The sequence below is a fragment of the Cheilinus undulatus genome, linkage group 2 (assembly GCF_018320785.1).
Source record: "Cheilinus undulatus linkage group 2, ASM1832078v1, whole genome shotgun sequence".
NCBI classification, from domain to species: Eukaryota; Metazoa; Chordata; class Actinopteri; order Labriformes; family Labridae; genus Cheilinus; species Cheilinus undulatus.
The window spans coordinates 24387103-24405232 of record NC_054866.1 but is presented as its reverse complement, the minus strand read 5'-3'; the positions used below and the strand labels follow the sequence as shown (position 1 = coordinate 24405232).

The 18130-nt window shown below is 37.8% G+C and overlaps 1 protein-coding gene across 1 annotated transcript in view; it reads right to left on the bottom strand.

The window, feature by feature from the left end:
- LOC121524646 (NADPH oxidase 4) overlaps positions 1–17268 on the bottom strand; it is a 37907-nt gene extending 20639 nt beyond the window's left edge. Inside the window, exons 1-8 of the mRNA XM_041810076.1 lie at positions 17105–17268; positions 16632–16727; positions 9289–9399; positions 7639–7723; positions 5644–5741; positions 3522–3549; positions 3110–3182; positions 1270–1350 (exon numbers count right to left, since the gene is read on the bottom strand). Of these exons, the coding sequence (XP_041666010.1) occupies positions 1270–1350; positions 3110–3182; positions 3522–3549; positions 5644–5741; positions 7639–7723; positions 9289–9399; positions 16632–16727; positions 17105–17161 (629 nt within the window). The 5' untranslated portion in view covers positions 17162–17268. The remainder of the gene's footprint in view (positions 1–1269; positions 1351–3109; positions 3183–3521; positions 3550–5643; positions 5742–7638; positions 7724–9288; positions 9400–16631; positions 16728–17104) is intronic.
- Between the last annotated feature and the right edge of the window lie 862 nt (positions 17269–18130).

The window sequence follows — 18130 nt, the reverse complement described above, 5'->3', positions numbered from 1 at the left end:
GTTACCCATTACTTTTACAGCCGGATGATGTGACGGGACTGTAAGTACATCACCATCCTGGGAGAGAGAATAACCTCTGCAGAGACACACAAAAAACACTGGCACTGAAACACACACACACACGTCATGGCTGAGCACTTGAGCGTGAGCTCTCTGTCTTGGAAACACCAGCATCACTTTCCCTCCTCGAGATAAAGGATGAAAAAGAACAGGAAAGAAAACTTTTCCACTGCCAAGAATAGTCATTCTAACATCACAAAGTAAAGAGTTAAACAACACACTACAGCTAAACTAGTTATCAGAGCGCCGGATGCTACAAACACTGCTAACCCAGGTACATCTCACGGTAGCACAGCAGACAAAGGAGGAGCCACTCCATCCATACAACCAAGACTTGATTCTAAATCACTGCCAGCTGCACAGTGTGTCACTAAGTAAACACTAAACAGACTAACAGAAAAGTATGTTGTTGAAGACATGCTTTTGATATAAGCTGTAGAGTCCACTGCCTTCAGAGAAATAATGAGAAAAAAAAAAAGACGAGAGATAAGACATGCAGAAGGACATTTAGAGAGCAGCTGGGATTTAATCCGTAGACTGTCAACAGAGCGCAGCTATTTTAGTATTCTTAAACAGTGTAAAAATGCTTTAACACTGTCAAAAGTTGAGAAACATTTCTACTGTGTTTTATTATTTCACCACTTTCAAACATAATGATAATGGCTACAATGTTATATATTAGTTATTTCCTCTCACACTGCCACAACAACACAAATTAATGTGATATGTACAATAATGATGATTGAAGCAAAAAAAGTAATGCCTGAGTTACTTTTCAAACTAGTTACTTTTACGATGCAGTAACTCAGTTACTAACTCGATTAGTTTTTGCAAGCAGTAACTAATAACTGTAACTAATAGTTACTATTTTTAAGTAACTTGCCCAACGTTGAACCTTACAGAGCTTGAGCAGAACAACAAAATCGCAGTGTCAACATGTGCAGGCCTGACTGAGACCTATCCACACAGACTCAGTGCTGTGATTGCAGCCAAAGGTGCATCTACAAAATACTGACTTGAAGGGGGTGAATATTTATGCACTCACTTATTTTACATCATATATTTTTATTTAACTGACATTACTTTTCTGGAAATCTGGTTTCAATTTGGCATTTAAGAAGCTTCTTTGCATTTTTGGGGGGTGAGTGAATACTTTCTTTATAGGCACCGATGTAGATTTAATGTTACTATCAGAGGCCAGAAACTTACCCGACCATATGCACCATCAGGATGATGTAGAAAACAATGAAGAGATTGTGTGTGTACCAAAAGATCTCATAGTTGGACACCCTGAAACAAAATGTCAAGTGACAACATGTAACTATTTTTTAATAAAACTCTTGCCTCTAAATCACACCAAAGCTATTTGAAGCAGAAACAATGCCCAAACACTGATGTGAATGTTAGGTAATAGTTTGATAATATGGTACAAAAGAGTGAGAAACACAAAGAGCTGAGACAACAAAAGAAGAGAGCGAGGTCAGAGTTTGTTCAGGAGCAGACGCAGAGACTCCACGCTGGGAGTCTGAGTAAGCAGGACATCAGAGGTCAGTATTAAAAGGTCATTACACAGGACGACCCCCTATAAACACTGCAAACAGTTATCAGGTTGTGTATTCATCTTTTGACTGAAACTTCTTTCATGTTGCTTCCTTTACATTTACGCTGCTTCTGTGCAGCGTCACCACAAATCAAACTGTGTGTTCACCCCCAATTGACACTCAGTGCCTGGTAATCCAGTGACTGGTGAGATTTCTGTCATTAGATAGCGTTACAGCAAAAAATATTAGCTTTAAATCATTTCTTTGAACCTTGATACTGATTTTACAAAATTCCACAGCTTCTGAGAGGTTAAATTTGCATCACTGCATCTGTATCATATCTTTACAAGCTACACTTCCAAAGAAATTTTCAGTGCAAGTATTTCATTGAGGGAAAAGAAAACAACAAAAACAGCTTGTGCTCTTTATTGGATTGTATTGTTTGTATATTTTAAAATACACTTCAATTGAAATATTGGATTTTTGAAATATTTCAAATTAAAAACCATCCTTTAGTTATCTTTCACACACTGAATCCCAGAAATTCCAAAACGTTTTTGCATTAGCCTTCAGGAAGTGTCATCATATTGTGTGCAGGTCATAGATAAGTTTTGGGAAATCAATTAATTTAAGTAAAACATTGTAATCTTTTGTGAAGGATTTATTTCTGGGCTTTTGCCTTGATTTAGACAAGATAGGGAATAATGCAGAAAATTGGGAGAGAGAGCAGGTAATATAAGAGAAAAGGAGCCACAGGTTAACCTAAGATGCCAACTCCGTCCCTGAGGCGAGACCTTATCACCAGGCCATCATCACCCCAAAATAATCTGCTTCAGTTTCTAGTCATATTAATTGGGAAAATATTACATGTCATCAATTTTCCCTTTTTTAACATCACTTAAGATATCCTCAAAAGTATATTAAAAGCAATGATATCTAAGGGTAGAAATGCTAATTACAAGCACTTTTATTCACAGAATGTAAAAATATTGAATGTGTGTTATTATGATGACTATAATTCATAATGTATGTAGTCCTCTTGTGTGCCCCAGCCTTCATCCAACTTCTCCAGCCACTTACCTAATCTCTTATCTAGCCTCAAGGGGTCCAGTAAAGCCTCTTATCCTTTCTTCAATCACTCAAGCAAGTGAAGAGAGCACATGCACACACATACAACTTAAGTCTTACACACCCACACGAGGTAGCACACATCCACACATGCAGAGTGGGTGACCCACTATGACCTGCGTAATGACAGAGCTGTGAGTGGAGCACTTAGTGGGGATTTTCTTTGTTAGCATGTCTACTCATGGTTTTATTCTCAGATCTCTTAAAAAGTTACATCCTAGTGCTCCGGAAGACTTTTTCAAAGTCTTTCAAAGTGTAAAATATAACTTAGTCAAGTCATCCCAAACTGCACACACAGCTATTGAAACACACTCACAACATGACAGACTACAAACACATAAAACATGGTGATTGGGATTATTTATGATGGCGTGGCCTACCGCACACAGTATGAGGAGGATGTGAACATCAGAAAGAGGATGAGAACCAACAGGACACCAGTGACTCCTGGGACTGAAGTTAGAGAGCAGAGACAAGTTTAACCCCAAGACACCTTTTTAAATCAAGCAGGAGACATCTGCTTATTATGATTTATATTTTCAAATCAAAAATCTGAAACCATTTAACAGTAACCAATCTCTTTACATCAAAGGCTTATTTTACTTCTCAAAAAAATGAAAAAGAGGTAGTGCAGAGACAAAAAACACTAAAAACTGCATGACCTCCAACAGCCCTCTTGGCAAAAAGCCACTCTAATCTGCAACACATTTAATGCCTCCACTCCCACACAGGCATGAACATACCAGCATACACACGCATGCAAACACAGTATAAAAAAGTCTCTCATCTTACTTGTTGTCAGTATGATCAGTTTTGGGTCCTGCAAAGAAAATACAAAAATAATGTTTGTGATGGCTGTTTTAAATATTTGTTAGCTGGCTATAAACCAGAGTGAAAAGGTACTGAAGTTAATGCCTCTATGTGACCAACAAAAGCAAATGAGGCCATCAGAGATGAGAGTGAGTTTTCCTATATCGTTCTGATATGAATGGAACTGCTGCAACAGGTAGGTGTCAGGTTTAAAGGTAAACAGAATGCAGCAGAAAAAGCCTTTTTAAGTTTTTCACAAGAAAGACTGATGAGGACTGACATATTTCTTGAAGAAAGCAAGGGTACATTTTTTATCAGAACTACTAAGGAAGTACAGGACAAAATCACTCATAAGACAAGAAATACTAATTAGTCCACAGGGGAAGCCCTATCCACATAAACTATAGGAGACAATATGAAATTATACTAATTTTGCATCAGCTGGCCAGAACTGCTGAGGTAAGGTGGATAACTTAAAATTATTTCTAATGCTCTTTTTATTATTCCAAAAACAGCTGTTTTGCCCTTTCTTGTCTGTGCAATTGAACGATAAAGTTGAGAAAAATGTCCAGAGAGATCGCTGTTAGAACGATTTACTTTTTTCATTTATTGGACCAAGAGATGTAATTAAATACTCAACTTAAAGTCCCTGTAACTTCATATAAAAATATATTATTTTAGGATTGTTGTATGACAAGCCACTGCGTTATGAACCAACAGGCCCAATGAAAAACATCTCTAATTTTATGAAATTAAGCTTCAAAACCATGAAAATTGAGGAAGTACAATCTGCTCTAGGATGATGTGGGCGTCGGTTGAATGAGCTGAAGCCACACCCACTCACGAGAAATATGATCCTCTCAAAAAAAAAAAAAAAAAATGCTTCCGATCAGAGCACAATGAAGGCAGTGACATCAGCTAACAACAGACTGTACTGAGATTAGCTGCACTGTGATTTTATATCGTAGCGTTAGGGGGGCGGGGTATAACATCATGGGCTCATATATTTCCCCTTGTCAAATGAATCGAAGAGGAAGGTGAACAGCTTTCCAACGGTCTAAATCATGAATTTAGTCACAAATAGGTCTAAGTGTTGTTATTACTTATATTTTCATGGAAAGAACAGAAGACTATTCACATTGTGTTTTATTATTAGTGTGAAAAAATAATAAAGCATTCAGCATGTTACAAAAAGTTATAGAACTGATGCTTAATTGTCTACAGAAATATAGTCTTATATCAAACATCATGTAAAATTATTTTCAGAATGAAAACCTTTAGTCCGACAGTTTTTGAAAAAAAACAAAACATGCAGATATTAACCACGTAACGCCTGTTGGCGCGTATTTGATACATACTTTTAATGACACCTCTATCTAATCAATATGCTCAATAAATTACTCAAAAAACTTCTGAATACAATCTGAGAAATGATAAAAAATGCCCTCAAGTGGATTATCAGTTACCAAAAACACCTAATGAATGAAATGAGATACTAAAAATGTATTTGTTAAATTTTATGGAAATTTGAATCTTTTAAAATTTCATTAGAAAGTTAAATGAACATTTCACTTCCAAAAAATTTGAATTTTCTGGCTTTTATTTATGTTTTCAGGCTTTACGGGGTTAATCATGGGTCATGGGTTGTTTCCTACTGACAGGGTTTTATGTTTTAAACTTTAGAGTCTTTGAATTCTCAGCCCACAGACATAAGGGACAGCAACCGCCCCCTCCCCCGGGCATCCCAGAAAGTTGCAGTCAGCCATACACTAGGTAGATGTCTCATTAAAAGTGTTTTTCAAGGGCTGAAATTTTGGATATGAACTTAATTTAAGCATTGTGACTGATATTGGATATCACCAAAAAATCCAATATTGTGCATCCCCAATGACATTTGTCATATACCATATTTGAATCCTATTGATTTCAGATGCAGCTCTATGATATGATGTATTAGTATGTTTTAACTATATTTGGCTTTAATATTACTAACATTTTACTTATGTCCGTTTTTGTGATGGTATAGGTTATCACCATTGAATTTTTAAAGCTAAGAAGGTCCAAACAAACATCAAACACAAATGTGTGAGTATTTGTGTTTCACCTCTCCTCTGTAGCGAGCCAAATTCAGGGCAGGGAAGTCGTCTGAGTAGCTCACACTGAAGTTCACAACATTTACCAGGTGGGCAGACACGTGCACGACTACAGAAGAAGAGAAAAGATTGCACAATACTGATCTGAAACACACAGACACAAGCAGTCACAGCAAGCATCTTCTCAGCCTTACACACACACACACACATTGAGTTAATTATAAAGGTCAAAATGAACTGCTGGCAGACACTCTTACAAACATTTCTTTGTCTATTCAGCAGAAAGTCAGCAAAACATCCTCCTGACTCATGGACACACACAAGCACACACACACACACACCCCCACACACACACACACACACACAGACCCTCCTGACATCATGGGCTAAACATGCAGCCTTTCGACAGCTGATGGAATTAGAGGGCGTAATCATGAGACACAAGGGTCCCTTTTTCTCACTCACATCCTTTCTCACTCCCACTGCTCCCCCCCCTTCTTTCTTTCTTTCTTTCTTTCTTTCTTTCTTTCTTTCTTTCTTTCAAGCACACAGAGGATGTGTCAGTGAGAACAGATGCCAGCTCTTGCTTTTTTTTTCTTAGTTGTTGTCCTTTAGAGCCTCTGGAAAGCTTTGCTAAGATGTTGATCCAACACTTAAGCCTGAAATTAAATAATTACGGAAAGGATAACAAAAATAGTTTTTGTACTGTTGTTTATGCTGTTGAGGAAATAAAACACATTTCTAAGCAACATTATGAACATGACATTTTTTTTTTTGTTTTAAGTCAAATGTCTACAATCTTCACCAGTTGCCATTAAATGACACAGATATCCACAACGACTACAGCCAGTAATTTTGTGTTTGGTGCCTTTTAGCATCTATAAGCTTTCTAAAGGCCTTAACAATGGTAAAAAAAAATAGTGGACTCATGTTTACTGTTGCATTAGCAGTATCTACACCCTAATAGAGTGCCGAGCATGGCCACAGTGAGGAATATAGACTTTTTTATGTGCAGATGGCTTGAGAAATCCTGCTCCCAGTTTATTTTGTTTGTTACTTGCCTCTGTGGTAATTATTGTGGGTCAGGTTTTTTTCTTTTGCTAAAAATTTATAAGACAAGTACCTGTTTCAACAGAGCAGATGGAGTTAGAGGAATCAACAAAAAATAGACAAACCCTAAGATGTTATGTTTTCAAGGTGCAATATTGGAAATATTGGGTACCTTGGCCTTTGTTGCTTTAATTTTGCTGACTTTTCAAACATTTTATAGTTTGATTTCCCTAATTTTAGTACTATGAACAGTGCTATATTCCTGATGTATCACCAAAAATCAATTAATTAAACCTCCTCCATGTGCAATCTGATGGAGCAGAAATGCTCTTAGATAATAAAAGCTTAACTCTAAAGTCATAGGTATAATTTAAAGCTTTAAAAATGGTAAAACACTGCTTGGTATGGGTGTGGGTAGAGAATAAAAAAGGTTTTATCCAACGCTCATCAGCTAGCATTATTAAGTTAAAGGCCAGCAGATCTTTAGAATTAAGATCACTGCAAGAAAAAACCCATATCATGTTGTAATACAGTAAATAGGGCTTTTGTTGACTTGGGTTGTGTTTTTTTTCCATGAGAAAATAAGGCTCCCGTGTTATGGTATATGGATCTAAAGTCAAGCTTGTCAGAAAAATAACCTCCTGACATGAATGAGAAGAGGATAAGGCCTGATAGATGAAGACCCAGTGGACACAGAGCTGCTACAAGCTCCCATGATGTCATGAGAAGAGACTCACGAGAACAGCAACACAGTCACAAAGACACACAAATACACACAAGTACACAAGTACACAGTAGACGCACACATGACCAGCTGGACAGACATCACAGCTGGTACTCCAGGAATGCTGAGCCAGCCTGGGTCCATTTATCCACACATAACACAGACACTGACATACTCACACAGTGTGATACATGAGAACATATGAGCTGTGGTGATAAGTGACAGTTTTTACCAGAGAAGATGCAGATGGCAACTCCACATGCGACGTGAAAGGTCTTGCTCTTGTCAAGAAGTCTACGAGTCTTCCTGCTGGGTACCTGCAAGAGTAGATGTTGTAACACAGCAGCAGGTTTATCTTTGTAGCTGAGATTTAAAGGAAAAAAAATGCATTCACATAACTTATTTTTAACTTAATATCAATCGTACATACAGTGCTTAACAAATTTATTAGACCACCCTGACCCTAACCAAAGTAAGGTTTATGTCACAGCTGCCCTAAATTAACAGCATTGGTAATTACCAAAATAATTTTTTATGTTTCTGCAATGGTTAATACACCAATATGTAGAAGCTCTTTAACCCAAATGATATTTTAAATGCTAAAATGTAATTATTATTGTTATCCATGAATTTTCAAATTTACTGATTTACAAAAAAACAAAAAATAGTAAAGCATGTTAATATTTCTTGATTAATATGTCAAATTATAGTTATTTACTCGCATTCCTGAACAGAAAAATGAGTTTTAGAGGTTGAATGCTATGCTTGATTAATTTCTAACTTCTCAAAGAAGCCCAATGAGCCAGCTCAAATTTGGGTGAATTCAGTTTGAAATTCCTCATTCCTGTTCAAAATGGTAAAATGTGGAAAGCTCACTGAAAATGAAAGAGTCCGCATTAAAGCACTTCATGATGCTGGGTGGTCTTTGAGACAAATATGACAGGTGGTCTAATAAATTTGTTAAGCACTGTATATTTAGAACTTATTTGATTGATACATGCATCAAAATAACACATTTTTCTTGCATTTTACATGATTTTTCACTATTTCACCAGTGCATTCCAGCAGTTTGTGCTCTTAATGCACTGTAAAACCAAACAAGTTGAAAATACTGATCACGTAGAAGTTTTTAAGTAGTGGAAATAGATTTTTTTAGTATGACTCAAGTTCAAACATTTAATTTATATGTTTCTCATCCACTGTAGACTCCCTTATGCCTGTCACATATTTTAGTTTTAACAGTCATGCCATCCAAAGTAAGCCAACTCTACTACAAGTGGCACAGACTGAAACGGGCATGTTGTCCCAGAAAGTTCTCTCTCACAGAGTTTAGTTCATCATCCTTTCTATGTCTAGCTCCACAGGCAGGACATCTCTAACTGAGAGGGTAACTTCACTCATTGTGCAAAAATATCTAATGCCCCAAGGAACTCTGGGAAAACTATGCAGATTAAGGGATGATTGTCAAATAATCTGAGTACAATGACAAAAACCTGGAGTGATTATTTTTTACTTAAAACTAAGAATGTTAATTAATTCAGAAAAATAGAGCTGAAATCGATATTTTGGATTTTTTAGTTAACACAACTTTTGTTTTTTTGTTGTTTTTAAAACTGTTTTTACAGTTCAGGCTTACAGTGTGTGAGTGGTTTCCCTCAAAAACTGATAAAATACAAAAAGTCTAGTAATTTGCATCTCTAACATACGGGCACTGATAAACTACATTATCATTTTACCAGTAATCATCTTGATGTTTTAATTGCAAAGGCCATTCTGCATTTTGTATTATTCTTTCTTCTTTTATTAATCACTAGTAACACTACTCAAAATTACTTTAAATAAATGTCTCTGTTCATCATCCTCTACACCCAGTCTTTCTTACCGTATGTGTTCCCCGGACAAAGGTGAGCAGGGAGCGACACATCGGCAACAGCACCAAACTGCAGTTCAGGTTGAGCACGGATGCTGACGCCCTGCTGATGCACAGCCCTAGCTGAGAGAGAGAGAAACACACAGATTTATACATTGTACAATGTAAGACAGGTGGGTGAGACTGGGTCTGATAAACCGGATGTTATGTGATAACACTCCAGTGGTGCAACACAAACTTCTGAGCTTTTCCTGCTCAGATTTAGACCATTCAGCACGAGCACTGAAGGCTGAAGGCATGACTTCCTCACCACACAGGGTGACCTAAAAGCATCTTTGTCCTTCTCAGTATGTGAAGCTGATTATGTTCTGTGTTCATCTGCTGAGGCAGAAAATGAAAATGTTCTGTTATTTTTAATGAGAAAAGGACTTCTTTTGGAATTGTTTGAAAACTTAAAATAGCATCTAAAATTCTCTAATGACTATAGCTATTATGACTGATCAATCACAAGCTGATTGAATAACTAAATAATGTCTGAATATCTGAATAACTATGTGTTGTTGTTTTCCACATCAGTCAACCTCTTTAAAACCTGACAGTATGGCTGTTCTGAACTGTTGAAGTTCAGCACATAGAGTTTAAAGGCACTTTATCTGGTATGTTGAAAACACAATTGGCAATTACTTGTTATGGGCCAATGGATAGAAAGAGAATCATGAGTGACTTTGACACAGTGAAAGATGTAATACAGAATAATGTTAACGATATCATCACTGCGACTGCACTGCAATGTGAAAATTAAAAAAAAAAAAAAAAAAAAAAAAAAAAACAAGCAAAATGACATCTAGCCCTGACAAACCCAGAGAATGGGCCCTCCCCAATGTGATTTATTGATAGTATCAATGTATGTGTGCTGGAGCAGTAGCACTGGTGCTAGCACAGGTTCTGGCTAACAGTACTTCATCTTGGAGCAAAAAAGTGTGTTAAACTATGACTAAGTCCTGATATTGAAATGATTTATTGTTGCTACCTTTTAACCAATTGTTCCGCCCTTTTTGCCAGCATTTGTCACTTTTCTTCAATTTTCATTTTGGCCTTTTATTCACCCATCCATACCACCTTTCCACATTTGAACATCTTTTAATATTTTGTCCCCAGTTTTTCCACTTTTAACACAATTTTTGCTACTTTTAAAGTCCTATTTCACAATCTTTTTACATCCATTTTTGCCACTTTTTAAACAGTGTCAAACTCGGCTTCAGCCTGTTTTGCCACCTTCAATTCATTTTCCATTTTCCACCTATCGTTGTCTATGCTGGCCCATTATTGCTACTATTAACCCCTTTTCACCACTTTTTACACCCATTTTTAGCAATATTAACCACACTCCATTGTTTGTTCTGCCTGTTTTCTCCACTTTTTACCAACTTTTGCTACTTTCCATCAATTTCTTTAACCCGTTATCCAATCGTTATCTAATTTTTTCCACTTAAAACCTTTTTCTTTTCAATTTCTGTCACTTTTTAACTTTTTACCCATTCTTGTTGCGTTTTAATCCCATTTCTTCATCTTTTCGCCCCATTTTCTATCACTTTAAACCAATTTTCTGCTTTCAAATCCCATTTCACCACCTCTTTTCCACATTTCTGCCACTTTAGAGCCATTTTTGCCACCTGCTGTCTATTGCAGCCTCTGTTGCCCCATTATCGCCACAATTAACCCTTTTTCACCACTTTTTGTCATTTTTGCCCATTTTAACCACATTTCACCAACAGTTATGTATACTTTTGACCTATTTTTGCTACTTCCATCTATTTTGCCTGTTATCCAATTTTTGCCACTTTCTAGTACCAATTTCTGCTACTTTTAAAACCCCATTTGACCGACTCTCTTCCCATTTTTTTTTGACACTTTTAACCTAATAAAGTTCTGTTTTGTTTTAAGAAAAGAGAAGGCTACTGATTATGGCTATTATTCAGTAAAAAAAATGCAGCACAGGGAGCCCCCCCCATGTGTGGCTTTGCATCTAACTAACATAATTTCATACTAAGAATACCTTTTACTAGGCATACCTTCAACTCACCTTAGAGCGCATTTTCCTTACATCCCTCCTTACACACCATCCTCTAGCTCTGGTGGAAATTTGTAAACATCTGCATTTACACCATCTACAATGGTCAAATGTGTACAGACAAAGACGAAATAACACTTCAACACACTACTGTCTGTAGAGGCAGGCAGCTCATTATCTGATAATTACAGGTATCAGGCACCAAAGCCTGTGATAGAAAGCCTGGGGTCAGCAGAAACTGATGCCATGTCATCAATTCTAATCTTACTTGATCTGACTACTCTATTTACCAAAGTGAATCACAAAATCCTCCTATCCACCATCTTAAATAGGAATCATTTGTAATGTCCTCCTATGGTTTGAGTCTTACCCCACAAAGAGATAATTTAAGCAGTATGAAAAGGAGAAGATCTCATGGTTCACTTGTTTTCCACTGGGGCACCAAAATGATCCATGTTTAAACACTTTGTCTCTGTTATATCATTAACATCACATTGCCTTGGCTCATCCTTGTGCTTTTTTAAACATTTCTATGCTGTTGACACCCAGCTCTACTTGTACTTTTTACCATATGACCAAACCGTGAATCTCATTCTGCAGTTATAATACCTCAAAATGGATTAAAATATTCAATCATAAGCTAAGTCCCTCTTAGTCAAAAATCCTGGTGATCTATACAGTCCTTGAGTGGAGCAGAACATCAGTTTGTCACATTACTCCATATACTGTCACTACATTTCTCATCTTGATTTCTTTAAAGTTCTCCTGAGGGATTTTAATTTAGTAATAAATCAGATACAAAAATAATACTTATGCATCTCCATAACCTACAAAAGCTGACATGGCCATCAGCAGCAAGATTTAATATTTCTGTAGTTACTTTTTAAGGCCTCCTAATACCAACATTGTTAGATGATGCATTTACCAGCACACTGCAGCAGCACACACAGAACAGCCTTTAAATTTTCATTATAAAAATGTTAATGGTACTTATTAAATAAAATACAACAGAGGGAAAGTCTTCATCAGAAATCTTCACTTCAGACAGACATAAAGGCAAGGGTACCAAGATCAACATAAAATGAAAGTTCCTCGCAGTAGCTTTAAAGTTTTTCTAGCAAGACTGCCTACATGCACAGCTGACTCTCTAAAAGTAGTCCAATATGCAATAACATGTTCGATGGCTTTAATCATCTTATGTCACTCCCCTTGTCTTCCTTCTTTGTCATGTCATTTTCTTACCTCAATACCTGTGGCTGGCTGCAATGCATTCAATTCACCTGTTCATCTCCAAAGTAATCTCCTTGCTAGAAACCAACCTGATCATTCTCTGTCCTCTAAAAAAAATAATTTGCTGAATTCTTTAGAATTACAATTAGGGCATTCCCTGTGTTCCTTCAACAGCTCATAACACTCTGATGTATATGCTGATCTCTGAATGCAAAGAGTAAAAATCACCGGAAGTTTAAGAGGGGAGAACACCTGTTATGTAATCTAGTTTTAGAAATCTTGAGCTGCAGCTCATTAATCAAAGCTGTTTCATGTGGAAACATGAGATGTACTTTGGGGTCCACTAAACTCAGCAGATTCAAAAACTTTCTTGGACAACCTCTGTGAGCTCTGCAGGTGCCGTCTGTTCTGATTAGCCCTAAGATACTGAAACAGCTAGTGTAAGAGATGGTGGCATGTGGAGATCAAAAGAAGGCGAGAGAGGTCAGGTGTGAACCGTAGTCCAAGGTTTAAATAAATAACGCAACCTCAAGTCTTTCAAGTATTCAACACTTGTCAGTTGTAAAAGACAAAATAGCTGCCAATTATTTGTCAATAGCTGCAAATTTTTTGTCAATATCATAACTAGTTGTACTTAGGGATATTCAGACGCATGGGATGTACAGTATTATCAGTATGACACAGTATCGGCAGGTATGACAATTTCTGCCAATATTTATGACAGATATTGTGGCTATTGTAACCTTCCTTTATCAGCTGTAAATACTGGCTGTACAAACAAATGGAGCTCAGCAAAAGTTCAAACAGGAAGACTGTTCCCACTCATATCTCTTCCTTCCTTCATTCTTTCTCTCTGTTGCTCAGATGATCAGCTGATTATGGGTGTTCACTTTCTCTTTAACTAAGCTAATCAGATTCTGCCACAACCTTAGTTAACAAAGCATCATGCATCCGTCATACTTTAAATCTGCCATCCTCTCTTTTCACAGTCATTCCGTCATTTCAGAGTGGATGCTGCATCCCTCCTCCACCCCAGCCTCCTCCATTCAGTTAATCAGCATCTAGTCCAGATCCTTGCAGGTCTTCTGCTCATCTCATCCTGCATACCTCAGTCCCCTCCTCAAGCCACCTCATTGTTTTACCAGTCCAGCTTCACAGAAGTCCTCATCTGATACTGCATCCCTCATCAAAACCACCACCAGTGTCTAGACTCTATAGAGGCTAGACTGCTATTGCTGCCATTTACCTCACTACTCCTTCAAGTGCATGCAGTCATCACGATGGTCGCCAAAGACAATGCACATTATTTTGTAAATACTGGCACATCAGCATATCCGATATCTGCAAAAATCCATTATATACATCCCTGACAGATGCATCAGTTCAACTACGGTACTGGCCGATATACCTTCCAGTCATCCAGAAATAATGTGGGCATGAACTGATGTCAGTGGCAGATATTTTTCTGTTGTGTCACATCAGTTTAAAGTTAACATCTAGGACACCTGACTGCTCATTCAGAGAACAGATTTATTATTGGGCAGAAGATGTGCCCTTTTGGACAAACTATGATCTGTTTTCATGGTCAAACATAAAAGAAAGTGATGGTATATTGGAAGATATACACCAAAATAAGTAGGCGTAAGCATGATTTAATGCCAAGTGTATCCATAAGCAGTTGGTAACACTTGAAGAGTTACACTAAACAGACGAGTCACAGCTTTAGCAGTTGAAACACAGTAAACTGGTGGCAAGTGGTCAATTATAAAAAGACTTTTACTTTATTTTAGCCCAAAAAACAGGGCTAACTAACACACAGTCACTACTATGCATTACATGTAAATATTTTATGACTCGTCAAGCACCCATGTAAAGGACCTCAATTTGCTTTTAAATTATCTTAGAAGACAAGAGTGCAAGAACTTACTCACATAAGAACGGACTGTATAAACAGGTGAGAGACCTACATTTAGCAAGTCAAGGTTAACACAGCCTGAACCACTGAAAAGTCTGACACCTTTACCCTTTAAAAACTCCCCATACACACATACTCCAGCACTCATGTAAAAGCAGCTGATGGCAAAACCACAAACAGGAGATCTGATATCCTACATCATGAAGACCAAACACACATGCACACACTTATGCACACGTATACACTGAGTCACAAAGGTGGATTAGATAAGACACTTTTTGATGTCAAATCTGACTTGCCTTGAGCAGCATGAAAGCTTTGGAATATATCTCCATCCTGCATGTGCACACACACACACACGTCTAAATACACACACATAAACTTAAGCCCTCTGGTAAGACATTCAGTCAAAGCCAGCAGCGTGCCCACACTTGCCCCTCTCACCCCTGTGCCTCCCACTGTACAGGCGATGCATGAATAGCTCACACATGCTGCTTGCTGCCACATCCTATTTTCCATCTTATTTCATACTCCACATGTCTCTGTAAATCTATTTACATATTGCATTTTTGATTAAACATGCTTTAATGCTGCCATAAAGAAATGTGATCATTTTATAACCATTAATTCCCCTGTTTATGGGCTAAATATGTTATAGTCAGTAAGTGGTATATATACTGTATGATTTCTTTTGTGGTACATGTAAAGTGAGGCTTGGGCAAGCTATGTCTTCTATGAAAGTGTGTTAAGTACAGCAATTGTAAACACTGGCATTGAATGTTTTGGAGCAATGACGAGCAACATGCAGAATACTAGCCTAGAGTGGCATTTGAATGATTTTCTCAAACGTAAAAACAAAATCTACTGGCACAAACACAAAGAATCACGTATAAACCATCATAAACTTGTGACTGCAATTACATCGTAGTTCACATGAGTCAACAAGCTAAATTAAACTCCACATTCTGCTCCTGTGCACTGGCTCTGGGTCAATATAGGACTGGTTATTACAGACCAATACAGATTGGCCGGCCTGTGAACACACAGACACGCGTGGCCATCAGCAAGTTTAAAGTCACAACTTTGACTCATTAAACCTTCATGTGAAAGTTGACCATCCATCACAAAGCCAGCTCCTGTGATATAAATAGCAGTCTAGGGCAGCAGGTCTCTTCATAAATAGAGATTAAGTCATAGAACTGATGAAAACACCAGAGAGACGCACAATCATTGCCATTTATCAGGATGAAATAAAAAAATACTGATTGTTATAATCACTGACTGCTGAGGATGCAGCAAATATTATTAATGATGCTGTAATCTGATCGAGTTCCCTTCACCTGAACAGCTATTTCAAACCCTTCTTTGTAAGAATAACTTTCTAGATGTGTTTCTTTGTATTCCATCAAAACTTACAAACATGGATATGCAGACCCTAAAAGTCTACACACTGGAAACACCAGTATCAATGGGCCACAAATGTGCACAGACTAAAAGAAGTACACAAAAATGAAATGTTAAATAACAGTTAAACTGTGTCCTACGGTGTTCTCTTGCTCTCTAACAAGAAAGAGTAGTTTATTCAAAGAAAGCAAAAAAGGACAAACAATAGATTTATCCTAACAGGAGCATTCAGCATCTGTGATACAGATTTAGTCTTAAATAACTTTGTTGTACACATAAACTGTGGCCAGTTGTATGGTGGGATTATTTGCAGGAAGGAGAAGGGACATGCCAGAATTGAACTTGCTGAAAAGGAGCTTTTTTAGCATATCAGCATACAACATGGTCCTTTTTAGTGTCCAAAACATTCGATGTAATTTTAGAAACCTGATCCAAAACCATTCAAACTTTAGTAAGGAGCCTCTGGTATGATTCAAAGCAATGACATGTTTACACTCTCAAAGAAGTGTGGCTCTCTTCTTGGCCACTGCTGTACAGGTGAAGCAGAGGGAGAGATATGACCTGTCATATTTTCTTGTCTTTGTTACAGTTGTTATGGTGCCTGGTGCAAAGTCATTGCCAGCCCCACATTTACCTGAAAGACCTCTTGCTTTGCCAGCAGTGTAAAACAGTGTGCATTGTTTTTATTTAGTCTTGCTGTCCCCCGATGCAGAAGGTAAATGTGTTTAGTCTTACCCCCAGCATCTTGTAGAGGTAATGGTACTGTTTTCCAGTGGAGTAGAGCAGAAAAGTCTTAATGAACAGCCAGGTGTTGGCTCCTAACCACAGCATCTATACACACAACAGAGAGAGAGGGGTCCATTAAAAACTGTATTAACATCAGGTCATTGTTCACAAATAATAATAATAATAATAATTATTATTATAATAATAATAATATAACCAGACAGGGTCACAACATGAGTAAGGCTACAAAATACAACTACCTGGTAGGAATAGATGCTAGATGTGATAGCCTTCATGTGAAAGCAGTATTTTGAGTGCAACCTCTCAATTAGCTTTATCAGTCTGACAGGATGAATGGAGGGTGACTTAGTGAAGTTCGTGAAAAACCGTCTCAAACGATAAAACGGTCGAATAAATTAGCAGCCTATAATAAATATTGAGTCAAAGAGCCTGAACATAAAGCTTGCAAAAGTTTCCCCCACCAAGACCAAGTGTTTTCCTCCCTCGTTGGCGACCCAGCTCCGCACCGACACGACCATTATGCCCTCGCTGGCTCAGCAGCTGCCCGAAGTTTCCAGCCAAACCTCGGTGTTTGTCTTATTAGTGAAGACCCGTCCTCCCCCAAAGCCCCGTCTCTGTCTCACTGTCTGACTGTCTGTGTGCCGCGTCCTCAGGCCGGCCGGTGTCTGCTCCGTCCTCCCGACACTCCTCCTGTTTGGTCTAAGCGCCTTTTGACTTTTCATCCCCCACAACAGGAGTGAGTCGTGAGGAGCTCCTCTGTCTGAAACACTGCAGCACCTTTCAACAATGCCTCACCTCATTTCAGGTGCTGTGCGACGGGCCTGTACGGTGAGCTAGTATACACACTGTGGTTAAAAATGACACTGGACCGAGTTAAGTTAAAACTATGGAGCAGAACAATAACTTTGCAGCACCGTCCCGCACTGCACGTTTTCTTCACTAGAGGGCGCCGTAGTACAACAGATATCCATGACACTCACAGGCAGAGGTTACACTGAGAAAGGGCTTAGAAATTATAACTGACAGACAGCCGCGGAGAACATTTTTTTTCTTACACTACGCAGAGGTAGTAATTTAGGATTGTAAAACTCGTTAGCATGCAGAAGTCTTGCGTTTGAAATGATACTCAAGTAAGGTAAGTGTGAATGGGAATATTTGACTACAGTAGGATATAAAAGTCTACTTAAGTCTACTACATGCAAAGCATAGCCTACGCAGATATAGTATGTTATTATTATATCCTTATATGAGTACAAGGCATGCTAGCCATTTTGATGACCTAGTCGAGATTCCCCCATGCCATTTTAAACCAGCGTGTTGTTTACACCGTTTTAAAAGGTGCGGTTTCCTAGGTGATATCTTCCATAGACCCTGCATGCACTATGAGGAAGTAAACATTCTGGCTTATAAAACCGTTTACATAATATACGTATTATATGTCTAAAATTTTATTATATGTTATTATTATATAATGTCTATGTATAAAA